This window comes from Oculina patagonica, chromosome 7 (assembly GCF_052425735.1).
Source record: "Oculina patagonica isolate OP01 chromosome 7, crgOcupat, whole genome shotgun sequence".
In the NCBI taxonomy this organism is placed as follows: domain Eukaryota; kingdom Metazoa; phylum Cnidaria; class Anthozoa; order Scleractinia; family Oculinidae; genus Oculina; species Oculina patagonica.
Window position 1 is genome coordinate 28,685,743 of NC_135764.1, and position 20,299 is coordinate 28,706,041.

The 20,299-nt window shown below is 40.1% G+C and overlaps 2 protein-coding genes across 2 annotated transcripts in view; one reads left to right on the top strand and one right to left on the bottom strand.

The window, feature by feature from the left end:
* Positions 1–20,299, top strand: part of LOC144660581 (uncharacterized) — a 162,358-nt gene that overhangs the window by 108,897 nt on the left and 33,162 nt on the right. The window lies entirely within an intron of this gene.
* On the bottom strand, positions 1,183–7,727 carry LOC144661022 (uncharacterized). The gene is made up of 2 exons (XM_078521740.1): positions 6,145–7,727; positions 1,183–1,331 (listed from the first exon to the last, which is right to left on the bottom strand). The coding sequence occupies exons 1-2, from the start codon at positions 7,610–7,612 to the stop codon at positions 1,183–1,185; spliced, it is 1,617 nt and encodes a 538-aa protein (XP_078377866.1). The 5' UTR covers positions 7,613–7,727.

Sequence of the window (20,299 nt, forward strand, 5' to 3'; positions counted from 1 at the left end):
TGAATTCGCGACCAGGGTCAACTTGCAGCATCTGTGGCCATTTTAGTGCACTTCGCCTGTAAATTGTCTGAAAACCTTTTGCAACCTCAGTTGAATCTTTGGAGGTCAAAGGCTCGGCCTCTTTGAAACGGCTGGCAACGTCAACAACAGTCAGCGCGTATTTGTAAACTTTTCGCCCTCGCGGCAGTTTGTCGTGTGGCAGAAAAAGAAGGTCCGCCTGGTGGACCGCGTTAGGAGTAGAAACATCGAATTTTGGGCGAGGAACGTATCGTGGTGCCGGAAGGTAGATTTGCCAAAGGGCCTGCTTAACTAGCCACTTTTTAGCAGCATCTTCGGAAACCTTGGCCGCCTCGGCTAATTTTTTTATCGCTGCAATTCCCTTCCAGTAGCCCTGGGGGCTATAGTAGACTTTCGAGATCTTTGCATCCATGTGTATACAAGAAAAAAAGAAAAGTTTAAAGAAACCGAAAGGCAGCGTACCCAAGTGCAAGCGCGCCAGCGCCAACGAACATCAGTTCACCTTGTTTCTGCTGCTCGCTTGGCTGATAAAAATCAGAGAACTTGGGCTCTTTCGGAGGAATCATTTGTTTGTCAGGATGTGCCTGGTTGTAGAGTTTGAAAGCGTAGTCAGTGTTTGTGAAGTTCTGTTTGGCCTGCTCTTTTATTTCCGCGTTGGTTTGTATCCAGTCGAGGAGCTTGGTGCGGTCGCGAGTGTATTTTGCGTAAGCTGTATCGTAAGCCTCGAGAGCTTTGTTGTGCCTTTCTTTTTCTTTAAAAGCGGCGTCATCTCCACCACCCAAAGCTTGAGCAAGGTAATTGCCGCCAATGAAAGCAGCAGCGTTCAAGATAGCTCCGCCAACCATAATCGCGATGCTTGCCATTGTGTTCTTTGTTCTTATATTATGTACAATTTTTTAATTGTCTGGAAGAATTTTCTGGTCTTCGAGGTACTGTTTGAGCGCAATGCTGCCTGCCATGACAGCCGTGAACTTTGCATAGTTCATAAAACTGCTGCTGGGGTCGGATGTAAAGTTTTCTTTAACAATTTTTTTGGCAGCCCAGCCGATTCCGGCGGCGAGACCTGTAATGGTGGCGGCATCCATGAATGTTTTCACGAGCTTGTTGTCGGACATGACAGTTCAGTATAAAATAATAAAAAAGTATTCAATTGAAAATTTTTTTTCATGCAGCGCCGGCTGCAACTTTTTTTGTGCTTTCGATACCTGCGTTGTACCCTTCATTATAGACTCGTTGGAGCTCGCGCGCTTCTTCTTGTGAGTTGTCCTCTTCATATTCCTCAACTCCACTTGAGGTTTCATCTCTAAAAACGCCTATAATCGAAAATAATAAACTAATAGAAAACGACGTAACACTGATGTCAAAAAATAAATATGAAAATTCCTTAAAAGTTCTTGGAAGCTTCATTGTTATAATAAATGAAAAATAAATATTTAAAACAAATATTTAATCCATCTTCCTGATTCCTCTTTTTAGTTGTGGGATTTTCGATGCCGCGGGGCGCGTTGACCCCCTCTCTCTTTCTCTCTCTGGTGTGTCGCGCAAAGCGCGGGATCCCTCTGGGATCCCTTGTGAGTCATCAGTTATAAGAGTTGGTGGAGCTTTAAATGTAGGACTTCTTTTTTCGTTTATAAAGGCTTTTATGTCTTCGCGTTTCACATAAGTTGTAACGATTGCAACGCCGATACCAAGCAAAGATATCCATTGATTTGTGGTGAGACCGCTTGATTGCGGCTGAGCCTCGGGCGGAGCTGGTTCCGTTACGGCCGGTGGTGTTACATTTCGCTTTGCAGCAGCAGATTTCTTTTCCTTTTCTTTTGCAATTATTGCAGCAGCCTCGACAGCAGCTTTTTTCTGTGCTTCACGAGCCTGTTTTGTTTTTTCAGCTGCAAGCTTGCCAGCAGCCACTCGCTTTGGATTTTTGGCAGGCTTTGTTGCTGGAGTTGTTGAAGTAACTTGTTTCTGTTCTTCTTGAGCGATCGGAGTTTGTTCGAGCTCGGCCATTTATAATAAAAAAAATAATATTTAAATAGAAAATTGCTCAGCAAGATTTTTTGCTAAGCAATTGCTAAGCATTGTTCAGTAATTACTTAGCATTTTCTTAGCATTGCTCAGAAAAATCTTCAGTAGTGTTTGTGTCCGCATCTTTGGAAGCACCTTTGGTTTCGCACAGCGAAGTGTGCGACTTTGTAGGGACCCATTGGGCGTCTTTGACGCGTGCTGCGCACGTCCCCGCGGCGCCAGGCGCGGCTTCGTTTAAATCAATGTGCTTTGTTGTGATGAGCGCAGCATTTGCAACGGCAAGAAAGCGGCCGCATTTCAAAGCCAGACCGCCTGCCAAAGTGGACAGCTCTTTACTGATAATGTAGTCGTTTTTGAGTTCCTTTTGATAATCATTGACATCCTAGGCCTTGATATTTACGGCCATACCAACGACTTTGGTAACAAGAAAAATAAAGCTGTCAATCAAGCTGTCGGTTGTTTTGGATCCAACGTATGCCTCATATCTCTTGAAGTACTTTTCAACTTCTTTATCTGTCAAGCGCTTCACCTGCTCGTATGTCAGCTGCACACCGATTGCTTCTTTGGCTTTTCCTGTTGAAACAAGGATTGCAAGCCGTTCACGCAAAGCAGGAATGTCAGCGCCTTGAATGAGTGCCATAGCGCTTTCTGTACTTTCTGGTTCAGCTCCTAGCAGTTCCATTACGGAAGCTAATTCTTGTTCACTTGCAGCGCCCTTGACGCTCTCGGGAGGAGAAGTTGCGAAAGGGTCAGCCATTTATTACTATAAAAAATATGTTCAATAAAAAAATTCTGTGCCGTAAGGGTGGCGATGGGAAATGACAAGATGCGAAAACTTATTATTTTTCAGCCTTGAAATGAGTTCTTTGCGATCCTCATGGGCAAGTTCGCCAGCGTAATCCTCAAAGATTGCATTCGTTGTCTTGGCAGAGGGTGTGTAAAAGAAAACGATTGCCCCAACATTTTCTCGGAATGAGGCACTTATGCTTGTCATTTTTTGAGTCAGCACCCAAACGCTCAAACCTGCGTGGCGAGCAGAGAAAGCAAGATTCACCAACTCACCTGTTCTTCTCTTTACATCTTTCGATGCAGCACAGTCGTCGAGGATGATAAGCGTGTTCGTACCCTCAAAAAGAAATCTTGAAAACCTTAACCAAGATTCAACCTCGTGCTGCTCGCAAATTAAAACAAAAAATCGAGGATCTTCCTCCGCAAAGCTAAAATAAGTCTTGTTGTGCGCGAACGTCGGGCAGATGAGCACGATGTAGTCAAACTTGCCTCGGAAAGTGCCACAAAGCTGATTGACCACGTATCTTGTTTTTCCTGAGTTCGTTGGTCCAACAATGAGAGAGTTGAAGGGTATATTGCCTGGGTCCATGCTTCGCTTTGAGAAACCTATATCAATACTCAACACTTTGTAATTCTTTATTTACAATAGAAAATTGTGCATCAGCGATAGCGAAAATGTAGCATTTGACATTCCCTGATCCTGAGGCGGTTCTCTGTATCTCTAAATTTACACCATCCTTTGTGTTCACCAAACGGAGCCCACTGCCGTGCATGTTGTTGTCGCTCATGGAGCGAAGGTCAATGAAAAGCCCAAACTTTTTTTCTGCATAAAACTTTGTGGCGTTATTAAAGATTTTTTGGTCTGCGTGTTTGCCAAAGAACCTGAGAACTTCCTCCCACATGTCTCTTCCTTCAACGCCCTGACTGTACACCTTATTTGGAACGCCGTTAATGCAGATTTTTACACTTGTTATGTCAGGGTTAAAGAAAGATTCTGTATCTCTTGCACCTGCGGCGTGGGGTTCAGGAAAAAGAAGTAGAAGTCCCTTCAAGGAGCGCTTTGGGACGTTAATGCTTTCGTTTATTATCGTGTCAGTAGCTTTTTTTACTGTGATCGTTTTGTAATTATGCACATGCTCGTAAAAGAAACTTTTGCCGTTAATGTAAGTGCTTTCTACTTCTCTTGCAAGTTCTTTGTTATAAATAGCCTCGTATTCGAGTTGGATGTCAGTTAGCTCATACCCAAGTTTTGATGGATCTGTTCCTCTTACAACCACATTTGGACTGTTCAGTTGTATCTCGAAGACAAGCTCGTCTGCGAGTGCGCGCGGATAGAACACGCCATGGTCTCTCAAAATCTCGTGATCCAGTGGGATACGATACTTGCTTCCATAAACTTCTGCCAGCTTCTTTTCCGTGTCAACTCCTGATTTTTTTTTGTCACCAGCGTTTGAACGGATTTTGCATAAATCCTCGGACTGGATACCTTCAAGAAACATGTTGCTGCGCTTTTCTACCGGCAGAAAAAGGTCCTCGAAAAGTTTGTAGACGTCGTAAGCGTTCGTATCCTGCAGCTTTTCTCCAGCAAACCTGACAACCATACTTGAGACAAGCGCCCGGGTAACGTTGTTTACGAGAAAGTTGTTGGGCTCGCCGCTCACCGTCAAGTTGAACACAAGAGCCAGGGAGCCTGGCACGAGAACGACCCCCTCTTCAAGCTTTGGCACAGCAACTCTCAGAATTTCTTCTGGAGACGCTTTATTCGGGTTAAATGTAACGCGATGTCGCACTCTGTCTGCCTTGAGCGCGTTTGGTGTTTTCTCTTCGAACGTTGGTTTGTGTCTTTCGCTGAAAGCCATTGTATATTTAAATTAAAAAATGTATTTATTTAATATAACATGGCGGCAGAAGGTGGCTTTGGTGACAGAGATCCTCTTTTGGAACATACAGTCGACCGTGACGACCGTAATGACAACGATGACAGCGATACAACAGGCCCATTCCAACCTGGAGGGGCATCAACGCCCGGACCAAGCGAACAAATACCAATGAGAACTACCACGATGAATAGGCCGCCTGAGTGCGGCTCACACACTGCAGAAACCTCTTTTATCGAGGGCCGTGGTAATCTGACAAGGGAATTTCAGATACAAGAGGCACATAAAACGATCAAATACCATTACCCAGAATATGATGAAAGCCTTGATTTGACTATAAACAATCGTGGCAAAATCGTTGCGAAAGGGCCTAAAGGTGGAGACATTGAAATTTTTAAAGCAGACGGAAAAACACTTCTTTCTACTTTCATAAATAGATTTAAAACAAAACTTGGCTTGCAAAGAGACGACTTCTTAGACAAACAAAAAAAAAGAAAAGGGCAAATGGGGAAAATATATTTCCGATCAACAAAAAATTTCAAAAGATACCTATAAAGACAGTTCAGAAAGAGCTTTGGCGGAGCGAAACATAAAAAAGGCAAAAGAAGAAATATGGAAAATTGATAATCGAATAAATGTTGTTGAAAAACAGATACTTGGACAAGAAACAAGAATTCCAGAAGCACCCACTTTACAAGAATTCCAACAACATGAAGCAGAAAGGCTCGAAAGGGAAGATGAAATACGACAAGAGAGACATAAACAAGAAGATATTGCAAACGACGAAAACAGGCCACAAGCGGAAAGACAACAAGCTCGTGAAAGAGTTGATGACTTGAATCAAGAAATTAATGAAATAGAAAATGAAAGAGAAGAAGAGGTCGAAAGATTGTCTTTAACAGACAAATTAAGAGAAAAGGTAAAAGCGATTTTCAAAAAATATGGCTTCACCGTCACAGCAGTTTTGCTTGCCGTTGGCACGACTATTGGTGTAATTCTGAGTTCTCTCTCAAACGGTTTAAAAGGTTTAGCAAAAGGTGTTGGTGACGGTCTTCAGACAATTGGCAAAAAAATTGCAAGTATTCTGCCGGGCCTCCTTGGCAAGATCGCCAGTTTTGTGTTTCGAACGGCCGGCCAGGTGATCAGCTTTCTCGGCAAGAATGCTTGGCTTTTGATTGTCGCTGTTGCTATCTTTCTTATCGAGAGAGTTACAAAAAGAAGCGACTGAATGCAAACGCAAAAATAACGGCACCAGCAATAAGGTAGGCCCTGTTTTTTTCGTGCGCTGTATCTTCAGATTCGTCTGCAACAGCCACTGAAGACGTATGTGGCTCCGGCTCTTTTTTTTGTGTGTCCTCCTTTTTTGGGGGACTCTCTTTGTGAATCGAGCTCGGATGGCTTGTTGGTCTATTAACTTTTGATGACCCCCCGCTCATACTTGTTGCGCCCACTTTTTTTGTGGAGGTATTAACATCAAGATTAACCCCTAATTTCATTCCTCCTACCGCCTGCTTAAGCTGGTTGTTGTAACCAACAATGCTTTCTGTATTTATTTCCATCCTGGCTGGCATAAGCCAGGCACCAGGGCAGACGGCGAGGTTAAGCCGAACCTTAGCCTCATCGATGGCGAGTTGGTATCTTTGGACCGACTTTGCCAGATCAGGTTGCCTTATAGCGTCTTCAACCAACACGAGGAACTCACTTTGCGCTTCCTTTGCACGGCCGCCTGTTCCAAGTATGCTACTTCGAACGTTGACCTGCGAACCCAGAATACAGTAGACAAAAGCCTCAATTGACTGGTTTATTCTTGACAAACCCGCCTGAGTAAGCCCTTGCGTTGCATTTGCACAAAACCAGTCAGCCTGTGATGCTGCAGAATCATCTGGCTGAATGTAATAAATAAGGTTACCGTCGCTTGCAGTTCCACCTTCATCCGAAAATTTATCGTAATCGGGGTATTTTGCTCCAGTTTTTTGTATACCATTGCTTGAAATCCAGATATAAATAGCACCAAGTCCGTGGTTTGCACCTGTTGTAAAACGAAAATCGCTTGATGGGTCGACACCGAACTCAGCGCATATTCTTTTATACGAAGCCACGTCGTACTTGTTGTCGAACTCGCTAAACGTTGGGTCGCCAGGCAAGGCGCTTACGCTCTGAATTCCACCCATCTGAAACAATATTCGCCTGATTGTGAAATAAACGTGAAAAAGGTAAAAATTACGCACAACCGGAGGCAAGCTGAGAGCTGAGTGCTCTTCATCGAAAATCTCTCGACTGATCCCACTGCCTGTTGTCGCGCACCAGACAGCAAAGTTAAGTTGCTGAGGCCAGTAGGACATATTAGGGCCAGAAAGCCACCTTTTTGACTCTTTTCCTGATGTATGCTTCAGTTTTGTTTTTTGAAAAATCTCTCTTAATTTCGTTTTGAAATATTGATCTGGTGTTACGTAGATGTTGATTTTGCTGTTAAATATTTTTTTCAAACTCGGTGCGGCTTCGTGAAATCCAACCGCGGGAATTGGCAAAGATGAGCCTTTTGCGCCGCTTGGTGACAGCTGTTGTGGAAATCCGCCTGAAATTTGATTCACCCCCAGTGCTTTTTTCATCTCTGGGCTCCAATACTTGCTGTCAGAGCCAAAAACATTTATCAAATGGCCTTGCTCTGCCTTGTAATAAATGTCTGCCGTTGCTGTGTGGTTGTACGCGAACTCAACCTGTGCAACAAATTTTGTTCGGTCAGCGTTTGGATATTTTGCAAGAAAAGGTTTCCATGCATTGTCTTTTGCCGCTTCAGAAATTTTAGTTGCTTCTGGGGTTTTCATCCACTTCATAAAATCTCTTTCTTTGGAATCAAGAAAAATTGATTGAGAAATGTCATCAGCTCTCGGAATAGGCGGCGCCATTTTATATTAAAGATTTATTTTTCAAAAGATAATTATAAAGATGGTTGTGCTCACAATCGACGCGAGTTCCAACGGGGAAGCTGTTTACTTTGACCAGCCAATTGAAAAACCAAGGTTTATCAGCCTGCTGTCATGCTCGTTACAAAACAGCTGGCGTAATCTGGAAGAAATTGGCTCCATAAGCATTAAACAAAACAATGTGAGAAACAATGTTGCTGTTTTTTTTCCAGGCAACTACAATTTTGATGAAATTACAACTTACCTGACTAATAAGTTCAAAGATCAACAAAAGCTAACAGTAAAAAGGGATGATTTAAAAAGAGGCTTTTCAATAACAAAAACAAAAAATATTGAAAGCTTTTCTTTTGATAAAAATCTTTCTAAACTTTTTAAGAACACAATTGTTGATGCTGCTAACGCAAGAATTGAAGATTTTACTATACCAGACTTTTATTACATTCACTGCGATTTACTTTCCAAAGAAAATAACTTGTATAATGGAAAGCCAAGTGACATTCTCGCTTGTGTACCAATAACCGGGAAACCTTATGATTTGGTTCATTACCCTCAAAATTTTATCAATAATTCACGTCGAATCGACGCTGTTCAGAGTGTGAACAGTGTCACATTGACCGTCAAAGACAAAACTGGCAGTAAGTTTGACTTTGTTGGAGCTCCGCTGCATTTTGAATTAGAATTAAATTAATATTTTTTTATTGTATACGGCCATGTCATCTGCTAATGTTCTCCCTAGTGCACCTGCTTATGGTGATCGCGAAGAAACACAACTTTATCCAAGCCTCCCAACAAATGCCGAGAATTTTCGGCTGACTGAAATAAGTAAAATTGAAAAAGAAATATCCGCTGAAGCTGAGCATTACAGGCTTGTGTTAAAAAAATATAAAAAAGTCCGGAAAGTTATTCACTATTCCGTGGTCTGTCTTGGCGCCGTGACGGCAGCTCTGTCTTCTGGAGCTGTTGCGACTTCACTTACTGGTGTTGGAATTGTTATCGGCGTTCCTGTTGCAGCAGTAGCAGGTATATCTGGCGCAGCTTCCACTGGCCTGTCAGTTATCAACAAAAAGCTTGAACGTAAAGTTAATAAGCACTCAAGAATCCTCGCTCTGGCTGTTGCAAAACATGACTCGATAAACAGCTCTGTCTCACAAGCTCTGAATGATAATCTTGTTTCTGACAAAGAGTTTCAACTGATCACACGAGAAATGCAGAAATATCGCCAACTTAAAGTTACTTTACGCTCAAACTTTGCAAAAAAACAAACAAATTCACTCCAGCCAGACATCGGAAAAATTCGGGAAGAAATCAAGAGAGAAGAACGCAAAAGATTGGAAAAAAAACTTCTCGAAAGTGCCACCGACATTTCGAAATAAAATTTCAGTCCAATAAAACATTTTTTCATTTTATAAAAGAATGATTGTCTGCGCTCATCTTGTCGTTTACTTTGTGTTTGAATATTTCACGCCCGAGTGTCAAAAAAATATTCGATACATAACCCGCGATGTTGTTAATTGCCTGAACGAGGCAAAATAAAAGGTTACAGCGCACTTAAAGTGACTTTCAGCCGAGTCGAAAGGATTAAATCTGAGTGTGCAAAAAATACAATTAAGTTGAAGCGAACAGCGAGAAATTGCGTGACCCACAGCGGCATGCAATTTTTTTTTGTGTTTGCGTGCGTGGGTGTACAAAGTCGGGGTATTACCCGAATGATATTTTTAGACGGTGTAATATCATGACTCATCGCCAATGACAAACACCGGCTGTGGTATTTGTCAAATACTCTCTGTACTACTGTTTCAATCAAGAGTCTTTTCTACCAATTTTTAATCTTTTGCCAGTTGATTCTCAATTTTTTTGCTTTAGCCGTTTAAAGCTTGATTAACACATCGGCTTGTTTACAATCATGTCGCTTTAGAATATTCTGGACTTCCGGTACGTCACACACACATGCCAAACATGCCGATTCGCCATTGATTTTCAGCGTTTTTAAAAAAAAATTTTTTTCGTGAAAAAAAAAATCACAAGCGAACAGGAATGTGTGGTGCGATTTGGAATGTCCTTTCTATTGTGCGATTTGGAATGTGCTGTATAAGCAAAAATAATTTTACACAGGATTTTTTTTTTCACTTCTCTGGTTGTTAAAACAGTTCAATTTAATATGATCTATTTTATAAAATATTATTTTTTTGGCTTTTAGGTTCCAAAATTTGGTTATGGTGTTTGCTTAAAAAATACATCCCTGACGCCATTTCTATTTATCGGTTTATATTCTAAAAATGCACCCATGACGGCATTTCTATAACTGAGCTCTGTCCTCTAAAAACTCCTAAAAAAAAAACAATTAGATTACGTCAAGGGGGTTTTCCGTTTCTTGACAGCAATACACCCACGCAATCAAAGTCATTGTTGTGACTTTCTGTGTTGCTGCAATAATTTATGCACTCACCGGAGCGTGCAAGTCTTGTTTAGCTTGTTAAAACGTTTGCGACAACACTGCTGTCTAATTTTTTTAATTTTTCAATCAGCTCGTCTGTTAAAAAGATTTTTATTTGTTTTTCATTTTCTTTAGTTTTTTTGTAGGTTGTAAACGCTTTTCCACGAGATCTTTTCAAGTTTTTCTTTACATTCAAGTTAATTTCTCCAGTTCTCCCTCTTCCCATCTTCGTTTACTCAATAAGAGCATTTGTTCAATAGGAATTGTTTCTGGCACAGCAATTAAGCTTGATATTTTTGAGCGCTCAAGCCGCAGAGATTTTGGGTGCCGCTCGCGATTTTACATACATGTAAGATGGCGGTTTTGGTCACTAATCGAGACAAGGAGCGAGGCTCGCCGGCGAGCCGAGCGAGTTGTCTCGATTTGTGCCAAAACCGCCATCTTACATGTGTGTTTTTTAGTGGCCGAGAACTGGGCCAAGGTGGCCGAGAACTGGGCCCACAAATGGAGCTTTTATTTTTATTATTGCTCGGGCAAATTAATTTTTGATCGGTCGATAGCTTTACACCAAAAAGCTGAATAATGTAGCTAGCTCTGGGAGAAATTTCAAGTTCCTGCGGTTCTTCTGAGGTAAGAAATATAAGTTTACGTCAAAAGTGGCCGAGAACTGGGCCCCATACTGTACTTTGCCCCGTAAGCTTTTTTCTCTGTCCTTCCGCCGAAGCAAAAAAACACAACCTGATTACACATTAACCCAAAAGTCGACCAAGTGTGCCTGCAACGATTTCCTGTCAAAACTAAAATGAAAAACATTGCGGTATGCGTCACCCGTAGCGGTTTTGTAGCAACCCCAAGCTATCCCCGTCTTTTTGGCCGCGCCAGGAGACTACGCTCTAGGACGACCAAAGGGTAAACTATAAATCGGCCACGCCCGATTAATCAGCACACTTTTACATTGGCTGCGTTAACACATCATCAGTTAACGTGGATTACCTGATTGTTTCTTCTTTGCGCTAACCTCTGGATAATGTCTAAATTATGTTCAAAGATCTTGGAATTGAAGAACGTCAGTTTTTTTTTTATTGCAAAGATGGTATATTCAATAATCTTGGTACACGCAAGTCTACGCCCAATTGTAACAGTAACTTTGCAGAGATCCGCGACACGACGTAACCAAACTTGTGCAACATGCTGCCAACTTTCGAAAACTTTTCAGTTATAATTTAACAACTGTCTTTTACTTTGATCAAGCGGATTAATTGTTATTTTAGTCAAAGTACATGGGAGAAATGACCGAATTTTTTTTTCAAGCCAGATCGACCAGACCGCTTTACGTTTACAGTCTAGCTACACAATTTACTTCCTTTCAAATATTGTCGGAACCTTGCTATAGCGGACAATTTTGACGGTTTATTTTATTCGCTTAAAGATTATTCACAAAACAGTTCCGACACGCGTTACAACAGCTACATTGTTTATCCGAATCGAAGAACTGAGTTCTATAGTTACCTATTAATTTTGTTATATATCAAAAAGACCGTCTTATCAACCAAAAAAGGAACAGTTATTAATAAGTTCTTTTCGCAGACATGTTTGCGTTACATTTTAGTAAATATTATTTTCGTTGCGTGAATCAACACAAGTCAGAGATATTTACAGACCCCGGTCTTTACACAAAACTCTGATCTCATGAGTTGGAGTAATTTGTTTACATTTCTCGACAAGGTCGACTTCCCTTTTGCTGGGTTGAACACTTCCTTATATTAAGCGTGTCGTGTTTGTTTAATGACCTTAAATATTCTGTGTGTTCGCTATAGAGGTGATATTACACCACTTGTGGAATTTAAAAAACAGCATAAAACGTCCGATTTGATTTTTTATGTAACTGATTGGTGTTCAAATCAAGAGTTTGTCCCAGCTTTTAGAGTGACCAACATATATCTGTTGCTTTCTAATAATGATCAGTTGGTTTTTACATTGGCTGCGTACGTAAACACGTCATATAACGTGGAGAATTGAAATTTTGCACCTTTTATAAATCTCTGTATCACCTAATTGTTTCTTCTTTGCGATGATTAACCGCCGGATAGTGACTAAATCATACGCAAAAAAATATTCAGATTAAATAAAGAACAAACGCTCGACTTAGCTTCCCTATTCGCTGAGTTGATCGCTTCCTTAATTGTTTAGTGCCCTGTATGTCTGTCTTGATTTAATAAAAGGTGGCTACAGTCTGGCTGTCAAGAAAATTGAATGGGGTTGAGATTTTTTTTTTTTTTTTTTTTTTTTTTTTTAAGGACATGGGAGATTATTTGGCTTATTTTCAGTGGAAATGAAGTGCTTTCAATTTTATACTCATGGCTTTTATCCCTTCTACCTACCTACCCCCCCCCCCCCCTTCCATTTACTTTTGGTTAGTTTACCCAGGCTCCAACTCGCCATATCTACCGAACTTTGAATTCTAATGGCGCGCGCTGACTTGTAGAACAGAGGTGATCTAGTTTTTTATTTTGCTGTCTAAAGGAAGTTTGCCGGAGGACATCATTAAGTCCTATGAAGGTGGAAGTCTAACGATTTGCAAGTTTTGCGTCGGCTGTTATTGTACCTTAGAACAAAGCTTTAACGGGTTGAACTCTTGACTCGGTACAGTTTTGCTAGGTACAAATAGCGTTGTGCTTGCTTTAGACGGCAAAGGTCTTCAACCACATCAACTAGGACTCGGAACTAGACTTTAGGGCTGATTTGAAGGCGGTCATGGCGATATTCGGCTTGAACTCTTCCTTGGCTGGAGACTTAGAAAAATTCTGTTGTAATGTCCGGGGGTATTGGTTCCCTTTATAACGATTTTTTCCACATCCGGGGTATTACATTGTGAATAAGATGGAAAGGTTGCAAAGAGCGCAGCTGATGGTCGAAAGGAAATCACTTCAAACCCTTATGTGAGTAGAATTCTCTTCATTTGATGATTATTTTGCCGTTTGGCTAAGCTAGCAATCAGAGCGGCCTGTGATTCGATAGTCAGCAGCAATTCGATATGCGGGGTTTCCGGCCGTGAATTGACATGAACTATGACCGAATGGTCTCGCTGAGTCATGAATTATTTAGTTATTTTAATCCCGAATTCGTTGAAAATGAAGCGATCGTCGATGTAAAATGCTTTCTGATAGTTCATTTTAGACCATGCATGGATTTAGAAAGCTTCAGTCCATCTCTCGCTCCGGCGCTTTAAAAATTTGTTTTCATTTGATGTTATTTCATGTTGTAAACAAGTTAATTAAATTGGTAGAATTCATGATTTGAACAAAATGCCGTAAATGCAGTCTTTTTGGTTCATAAAGAGATTTATTAGAGTAATTTACGTTGAACATGAGCTATAACTAGTCGATTCATTCAAAGCTTCTTGCAAAAATATGTCTTTAGAACTAGAGCTGTGTCAAAATCTTTAGACACCTTTTGTTAAATCAAGACAGATTGCTCAAAGGAAATGCGAGTTAAGACAAATTTTGGATCAAGTATTCCAACAAAGTAGTGATTTCACTCTCGTGTGCCCGTCCCAATGTCAAAATTAGCTGATATTCTTGTTTACTGTAAGGTTTAAAGGTTATATTATGTGTGTGTGTTTTTTTCTTCTCAGTGAAGTCTCATAGATTAGAGCTTTTTCAAGGAGACTTCACTGGAGCTAATTCATTAGTCCTCAAATATGGCTCTTTGAATCCATTCTTTTCCAATTCGATGGATTTAACGTTCAATTTGTGGTCTATTTTGGGTTGAAGTGAGCTTCAGAGGAGCGTTAGGGCGAACAGAACATATTCTTGTCCACAAATTTGCTCAAAGGAAATGCGAGTTAAGACAAATTTTGGATCAAGTATTCCAACAAAGTAGTGATTTCACTCTCGTGTGCCCGTCCCAATGTCAAAATTAGCTGATATTCTTGTTTACTGTAAGGTTTAAAGGTTATATTATGTGTGTGTGTTTTTTTCTTCTCAGTGAAGTCTCATAGATTAGAGCTTTTTCAAGGAGACTTCACTGGAGCTAATTCATTAGTCCTCAAATATGGCTCTTTGAATCCATTCTTTTCCAATTCGATGGATTTAACGTTCAATTTGTGGTCTATTTTGGGTTGAAGTGAGCTTCAGAGGAGCGTTAGGGCGAACAGAACATATTCTTGTCCACAATCTGTCTTGATTTAATAAAAGGTGGCTACAGTCTGGCTGTCAAGAAAATTGAATGGGGTTGAGATTTTTTTTTTTTTTTTTTTTTTTTTTTTTTTAAGGACATGGGAGATTATTTGGCTTATTTTCAGTGGAAATGAAGTGCTTTCAATTTTATACTCATGGCTTTTATCCCTTCTACCTACCTACCCCCCCCCCCCTTCCATTTACTTTTGGTTAGTTTACCCAGGCTCCAACTCGCCATATCTACCGAACTTTGAATTCTAATGGCGCGCGCTGACTTGTAGAACAGAGGTGATCTAGTTTTTTATTTTGCTGTCTAAAGGAAGTTTGCCGGAGGACATCATTAAGTCCTATGAAGGTGGAAGTCTAACGATTTGCAAGTTTTGCGTCGGCTGTTATTGTACCTTAGAACAAAGCTTTAACGGGTTGAACTCTTGACTCGGTACAGTTTTGCTAGGTACAAATAGCGTTGTGCTTGCTTTAGACGGCAAAGGTCTTCAACCACATCAACTAGGACTCGGAACTAGACTTTAGGGCTGATTTGAAGGCGGTCATGGCGATATTCGGCTTGAACTCTTCCTTGGCTGGAGACTTAGAAAAATTCTGTTGTAATGTCCGGGGGTATTGGTTCCCTTTATAACGATTTTTTCCACATCCGGGGTATTACATTGTGAATAAGATGGAAAGGTTGCAAAGAGCGCAGCTGATGGTCGAAAGGAAATCACTTCAAACCCTTATGTGAGTAGAATTCTCTTCATTTGATGATTATTTTGCCGTTTGGCTAAGCTAGCAATCAGAGCGGCCTGTGATTCGATAGTCAGCAGCAATTCGATATGCGGGGTTTCCGGCCGTGAATTGACATGAACTATGACCGAATGGTCTCGCTGAGTCATGAATTATTTAGTTATTTTAATCCCGAATTCGTTGAAAATGAAGCGATCGTCGATGTAAAATGCTTTCTGATAGTTCATTTTAGACCATGCATGGATTTAGAAAGCTTCAGTCCATCTCTCGCTCCGGCGCTTTAAAAATTTGTTTTCATTTGATGTTATTTCATGTTGTAAACAAGTTAATTAAATTGGTAGAATTCATGATTTGAACAAAATGCCGTAAATGCAGTCTTTTTGGTTCATAAAGAGATTTATTAGAGTAATTTACGTTGAACATGAGCTATAACTAGTCGATTCATTCAAAGCTTCTTGCAAAAATATGTCTTTAGAACTAGAGCTGTGTCAAAATCTTTAGACACCTTTTGTTAAATCAAGACAGATTGCTCAAAGGAAATGCGAGTTAAGACAAATTTTGGATCAAGTATTCCAACAAAGTAGTGATTTCACTCTCGTGTGCCCGTCCCAATGTCAAAATTAGCTGATATTCTTGTTTACTGTAAGGTTTAAAGGTTATATTATGTGTGTGTGTTTTTTTCTTCTCAGTGAAGTCTCATAGATTAGAGCTTTTTCAAGGAGACTTCACTGGAGCTAATTCATTAGTCCTCAAATATGGCTCTTTGAATCCATTCTTTTCCAATTCGATGGATTTAACGTTCAATTTGTGGTCTATTTTGGGTTGAAGTGAGCTTCAGAGGAGCGTTAGGGCGAACAGAACATATTCTTGTCCACAAATTTGCTCAAAGGAAATGCGAGTTAAGACAAATTTTGGATCAAGTATTCCAACAAAGTAGTGATTTCACTCTCGTGTGCCCGTCCCAATGTCAAAATTAGCTGATATTCTTGTTTACTGTAAGGTTTAAAGGTTATATTATGTGTGTGTGTTTTTTTCTTCTCAGTGAAGTCTCATAGATTAGAGCTTTTTCAAGGAGACTTCACTGGAGCTAATTCATTAGTCCTCAAATATGGCTCTTTGAATCCATTCTTTTCCAATTCGATGGATTTAACGTTCAATTTGTGGTCTATTTTGGGTTGAAGTGAGCTTCAGAGGAGCGTTAGGGCGAACAGAACATATTCTTGTCCACAATCTGTCTTGATTTAATAAAAGGTGGCTACAGTCTGGCTGTCAAGAAAATTGAATGGGGTTGAGATTTTTTTTTTTTTTTTTTTTTTTTTTTTTAAGGACATGGGAGATTATTTGGCTTATTTTCAGTGGAAATGAAGTGCTTTCAATTTTATACTCATGGCTTTTATCCCTTCTACCTACCTACCCCCCCCCCCCCCCTTCCATTTACTTTTGGTTAGTTTACCCAGGCTCCAACTCGCCATATCTACCGAACTTTGAATTCTAATGGCGCGCGCTGACTTGTAGAACAGAGGTGATCTAGTTTTTTATTTTGCTGTCTAAAGGAAGTTTGCCGGAGGACATCATTAAGTCCTATGAAGGTGGAAGTCTAACGATTTGCAAGTTTTGCGTCGGCTGTTATTGTACCTTAGAACAAAGCTTTAACGGGTTGAACTCTTGACTCGGTACAGTTTTGCTAGGTACAAATAGCGTTGTGCTTGCTTTAGACGGCAAAGGTCTTCAACCACATCAACTAGGACTCGGAACTAGACTTTAGGGCTGATTTGAAGGCGGTCATGGCGATATTCGGCTTGAACTCTTCCTTGGCTGGAGACTTAGAAAAATTCTGTTGTAATGTCCGGGGGTATTGGTTCCCTTTATAACGATTTTTTCCACATCCGGGGTATTACATTGTGAATAAGATGGAAAGGTTGCAAAGAGCGCAGCTGATGGTCGAAAGGAAATCACTTCAAACCCTTATGTGAGTAGAATTCTCTTCATTTGATGATTATTTTGCCGTTTGGCTAAGCTAGCAATCAGAGCGGCCTGTGATTCGATAGTCAGCAGCAATTCGATATGCGGGGTTTCCGGCCGTGAATTGACATGAACTATGACCGAATGGTCTCGCTGAGTCATGAATTATTTAGTTATTTTAATCCCGAATTCGTTGAAAATGAAGCGATCGTCGATGTAAAATGCTTTCTGATAGTTCATTTTAGACCATGCATGGATTTAGAAAGCTTCAGTCCATCTCTCGCTCCGGCGCTTTAAAAATTTGTTTTCATTTGATGTTATTTCATGTTGTAAACAAGTTAATTAAATTGGTAGAATTCATGATTTGAACAAAATGCCGTAAATGCAGTCTTTTTGGTTCATAAAGAGATTTATTAGAGTAATTTACGTTGAACATGAGCTATAACTAGTCGATTCATTCAAAGCTTCTTGCAAAAATATGTCTTTAGAACTAGAGCTGTGTCAAAATCTTTAGACACCTTTTGTTAAATCAAGACAGATTGCTCAAAGGAAATGCGAGTTAAGACAAATTTTGGATCAAGTATTCCAACAAAGTAGTGATTTCACTCTCGTGTGCCCGTCCCAATGTCAAAATTAGCTGATATTCTTGTTTACTGTAAGGTTTAAAGGTTATATTATGTGTGTGTGTTTTTTTCTTCTCAGTGAAGTCTCATAGATTAGAGCTTTTTCAAGGAGACTTCACTGGAGCTAATTCATTAGTCCTCAAATATGGCTCTTTGAATCCATTCTTTTCCAATTCGATGGATTTAACGTTCAATTTGTGGTCTATTTTGGGTTGAAGTGAGCTTCAGAGGAGCGTTAGGGCGAACAGAACATATTCTTGTCCACAAATTTGCTCAAAGGAAATGCGAGTTAAGACAAATTTTGGATCAAGTATTCCAACAAAGTAGTGATTTCACTCTCGTGTGCCCGTCCCAATGTCAAAATTAGCTGATATTCTTGTTTACTGTAAGGTTTAAAGGTTATATTATGTGTGTGTGTTTTTTTCTTCTCAGTGAAGTCTCATAGATTAGAGCTTTTTCAAGGAGACTTCACTGGAGCTAATTCATTAGTCCTCAAATATGGCTCTTTGAATCCATTCTTTTCCAATTCGATGGATTTAACGTTCAATTTGTGGTCTATTTTGGGTTGAAGTGAGCTTCAGAGGAGCGTTAGGGCGAACAGAACATATTCTTGTCCACAATCTGTCTTGATTTAATAAAAGGTGGCTACAGTCTGGCTGTCAAGAAAATTGAATGGGGTTGAGATTTTTTTTTTTTTTTTTTTTTTTTTTTTTTAAGGACATGGGAGATTATTTGGCTTATTTTCAGTGGAAATGAAGTGCTTTCAATTTTATACTCATGGCTTTTATCCCTTCTACCTACCTACCCCCCCCCCCCCCCCCCTTCCATTTACTTTTGGTTAGTTTACCCAGGCTCCAACTCGCCATATCTACCGAACTTTGAATTCTAATGGCGCGCGCTGACTTGTAGAACAGAGGTGATCTAGTTTTTTATTTTGCTGTCTAAAGGAAGTTTGCCGGAGGACATCATTAAGTCCTATGAAGGTGGAAGTCTAACGATTTGCAAGTTTTGCGTCGGCTGTTATTGTACCTTAGAACAAAGCTTTAACGGGTTGAACTCTTGACTCGGTACAGTTTTGCTAGGTACAAATAGCGTTGTGCTTGCTTTAGACGGCAAAGGTCTTCAACCACATCAACTAGGACTCGGAACTAGACTTTAGGGCTGATTTGAAGGCGGTCATGGCGATATTCGGCTTGAACTCTTCCTTGGCTGGAGACTTAGAAAAATTCTGTTGTAATGTCCGGGGGTATTGGTTCCCTTTATAACGATTTTTTCCACATCCGGGGTATTACATTGTGAATAAGATGGAAAGGTTGCAAAGAGCGCAGCTGATGGTCGAAAGGAAATCACTTCAAACCCTTATGTGAGTAGAATTCTCTTCATTTGATGATTATTTTGCCGTTTGGCTAAGCTAGCAATCAGAGCGGCCTGTGATTCGATAGTCAGCAGCAATTCGATATGCGGGGTTTCCGGCCGTGAATTGACATGAACTATGACCGAATGGTCTCGCTGAGTCATGAATTATTTAGTTATTTTAATCCCGAATTCGTTGAAAATGAAGCGATCGTCGATGTAAAATGCTTTCTGATAGTTCATTTTAGACCATGCATGGATTTAGAAAGCTTCAGTCCATCTCTCGCTCCGGCGCTTTAAAAATTTGTTTTCATTTGATGTTATTTCATGTTGTAAACAAGTTAATTAAATTGGTAGAATTCATGATTTGAACAAAATGCCGTAAATGCAGTCTTTTTGGTTCATAAAGAGATTTATTAGAGTAATTTACGTTGAACATGAGCTATAACTAGTCGATTCATTCAAAGCTTCTTGCAAAAATATGTCTTTAGAACTAGAGCTGTGTCAAAATCTTTAGACACCTTTTGTTAAATCAAGACAGATTGCTCAAAGGAAATGCGAGTTAAGACAAATTTTGGATCAAGTATTCCAACAAAGTAGTGATTTCACTCTCGTGTGCCCGTCCCAATGTCAAAATTAGCTGATATTCTTGTTTACTGTAAGGTTTAAAGGTTATATTATGTGTGTGTGTTTTTTTCTTCTCAGTGAAGTCTCATAGATTAGAGCTTTTTCAAGGAGACTTCACTGGAGCTAATTCATTAGTCCTCAAATATGGCTCTTTGAATCCATTCTTTTCCAATTCGATGGATTTAACGTTCAATTTGTGGTCTATTTTGGGTTGAAGTGAGCTTCAGAGGAGCGTTAGGGCGAACAGAACATATTCTTGTCCACAATCTGTCTTGATTTAATAAAAGGTGGCTACAGTCTGGCTGTCAAGAAAATTGAATGGGGTTGAGATTTTTTTTTTTTTTTTTTTTTTTTTTTTTTTAAGGACATGGGAGATTATTTGGCTTATTTTCAGTGGAAATGAAGTGCTTTCAATTTTATACTCATGGCTTTTATCCCTTCTACCTACCTACCCCCCCCCCCCCCCCTTCCATTTACTTTTGGTTAGTTTACCCAGGCTCCAACTCGCCATATCTACCGAACTTTGAATTCTAATGGCGCGCGCTGACTTGTAGAACAGAGGTGATCTAGTTTTTTATTTTGCTGTCTAAAGGAAGTTTGCCGGAGGACATCATTAAGTCCTATGAAGGTGGAAGTCTAACGATTTGCAAGTTTTGCGTCGGCTGTTATTGTACCTTAGAACAAAGCTTTAACGGGTTGAACTCTTGACTCGGTACAGTTTTGCTAGGTACAAATAGCGTTGTGCTTGCTT

Bases quoted from the DNA above. Each gene is read 5' to 3' on its own strand.
- LOC144661022 (XM_078521740.1), bottom strand. From the start codon at position 7,612: ATGGCGCCGCCTATTCCGAGAGCTGATGACATTTCTCAATCAATTTTT. The intron at 1,332-6,144 runs GTATGAGCGGGG...TTTCGATTATAG, and splicing joins AAAAAAAGTGGGCGCAACAA to GCGTTTTTAGAGATGAAACC.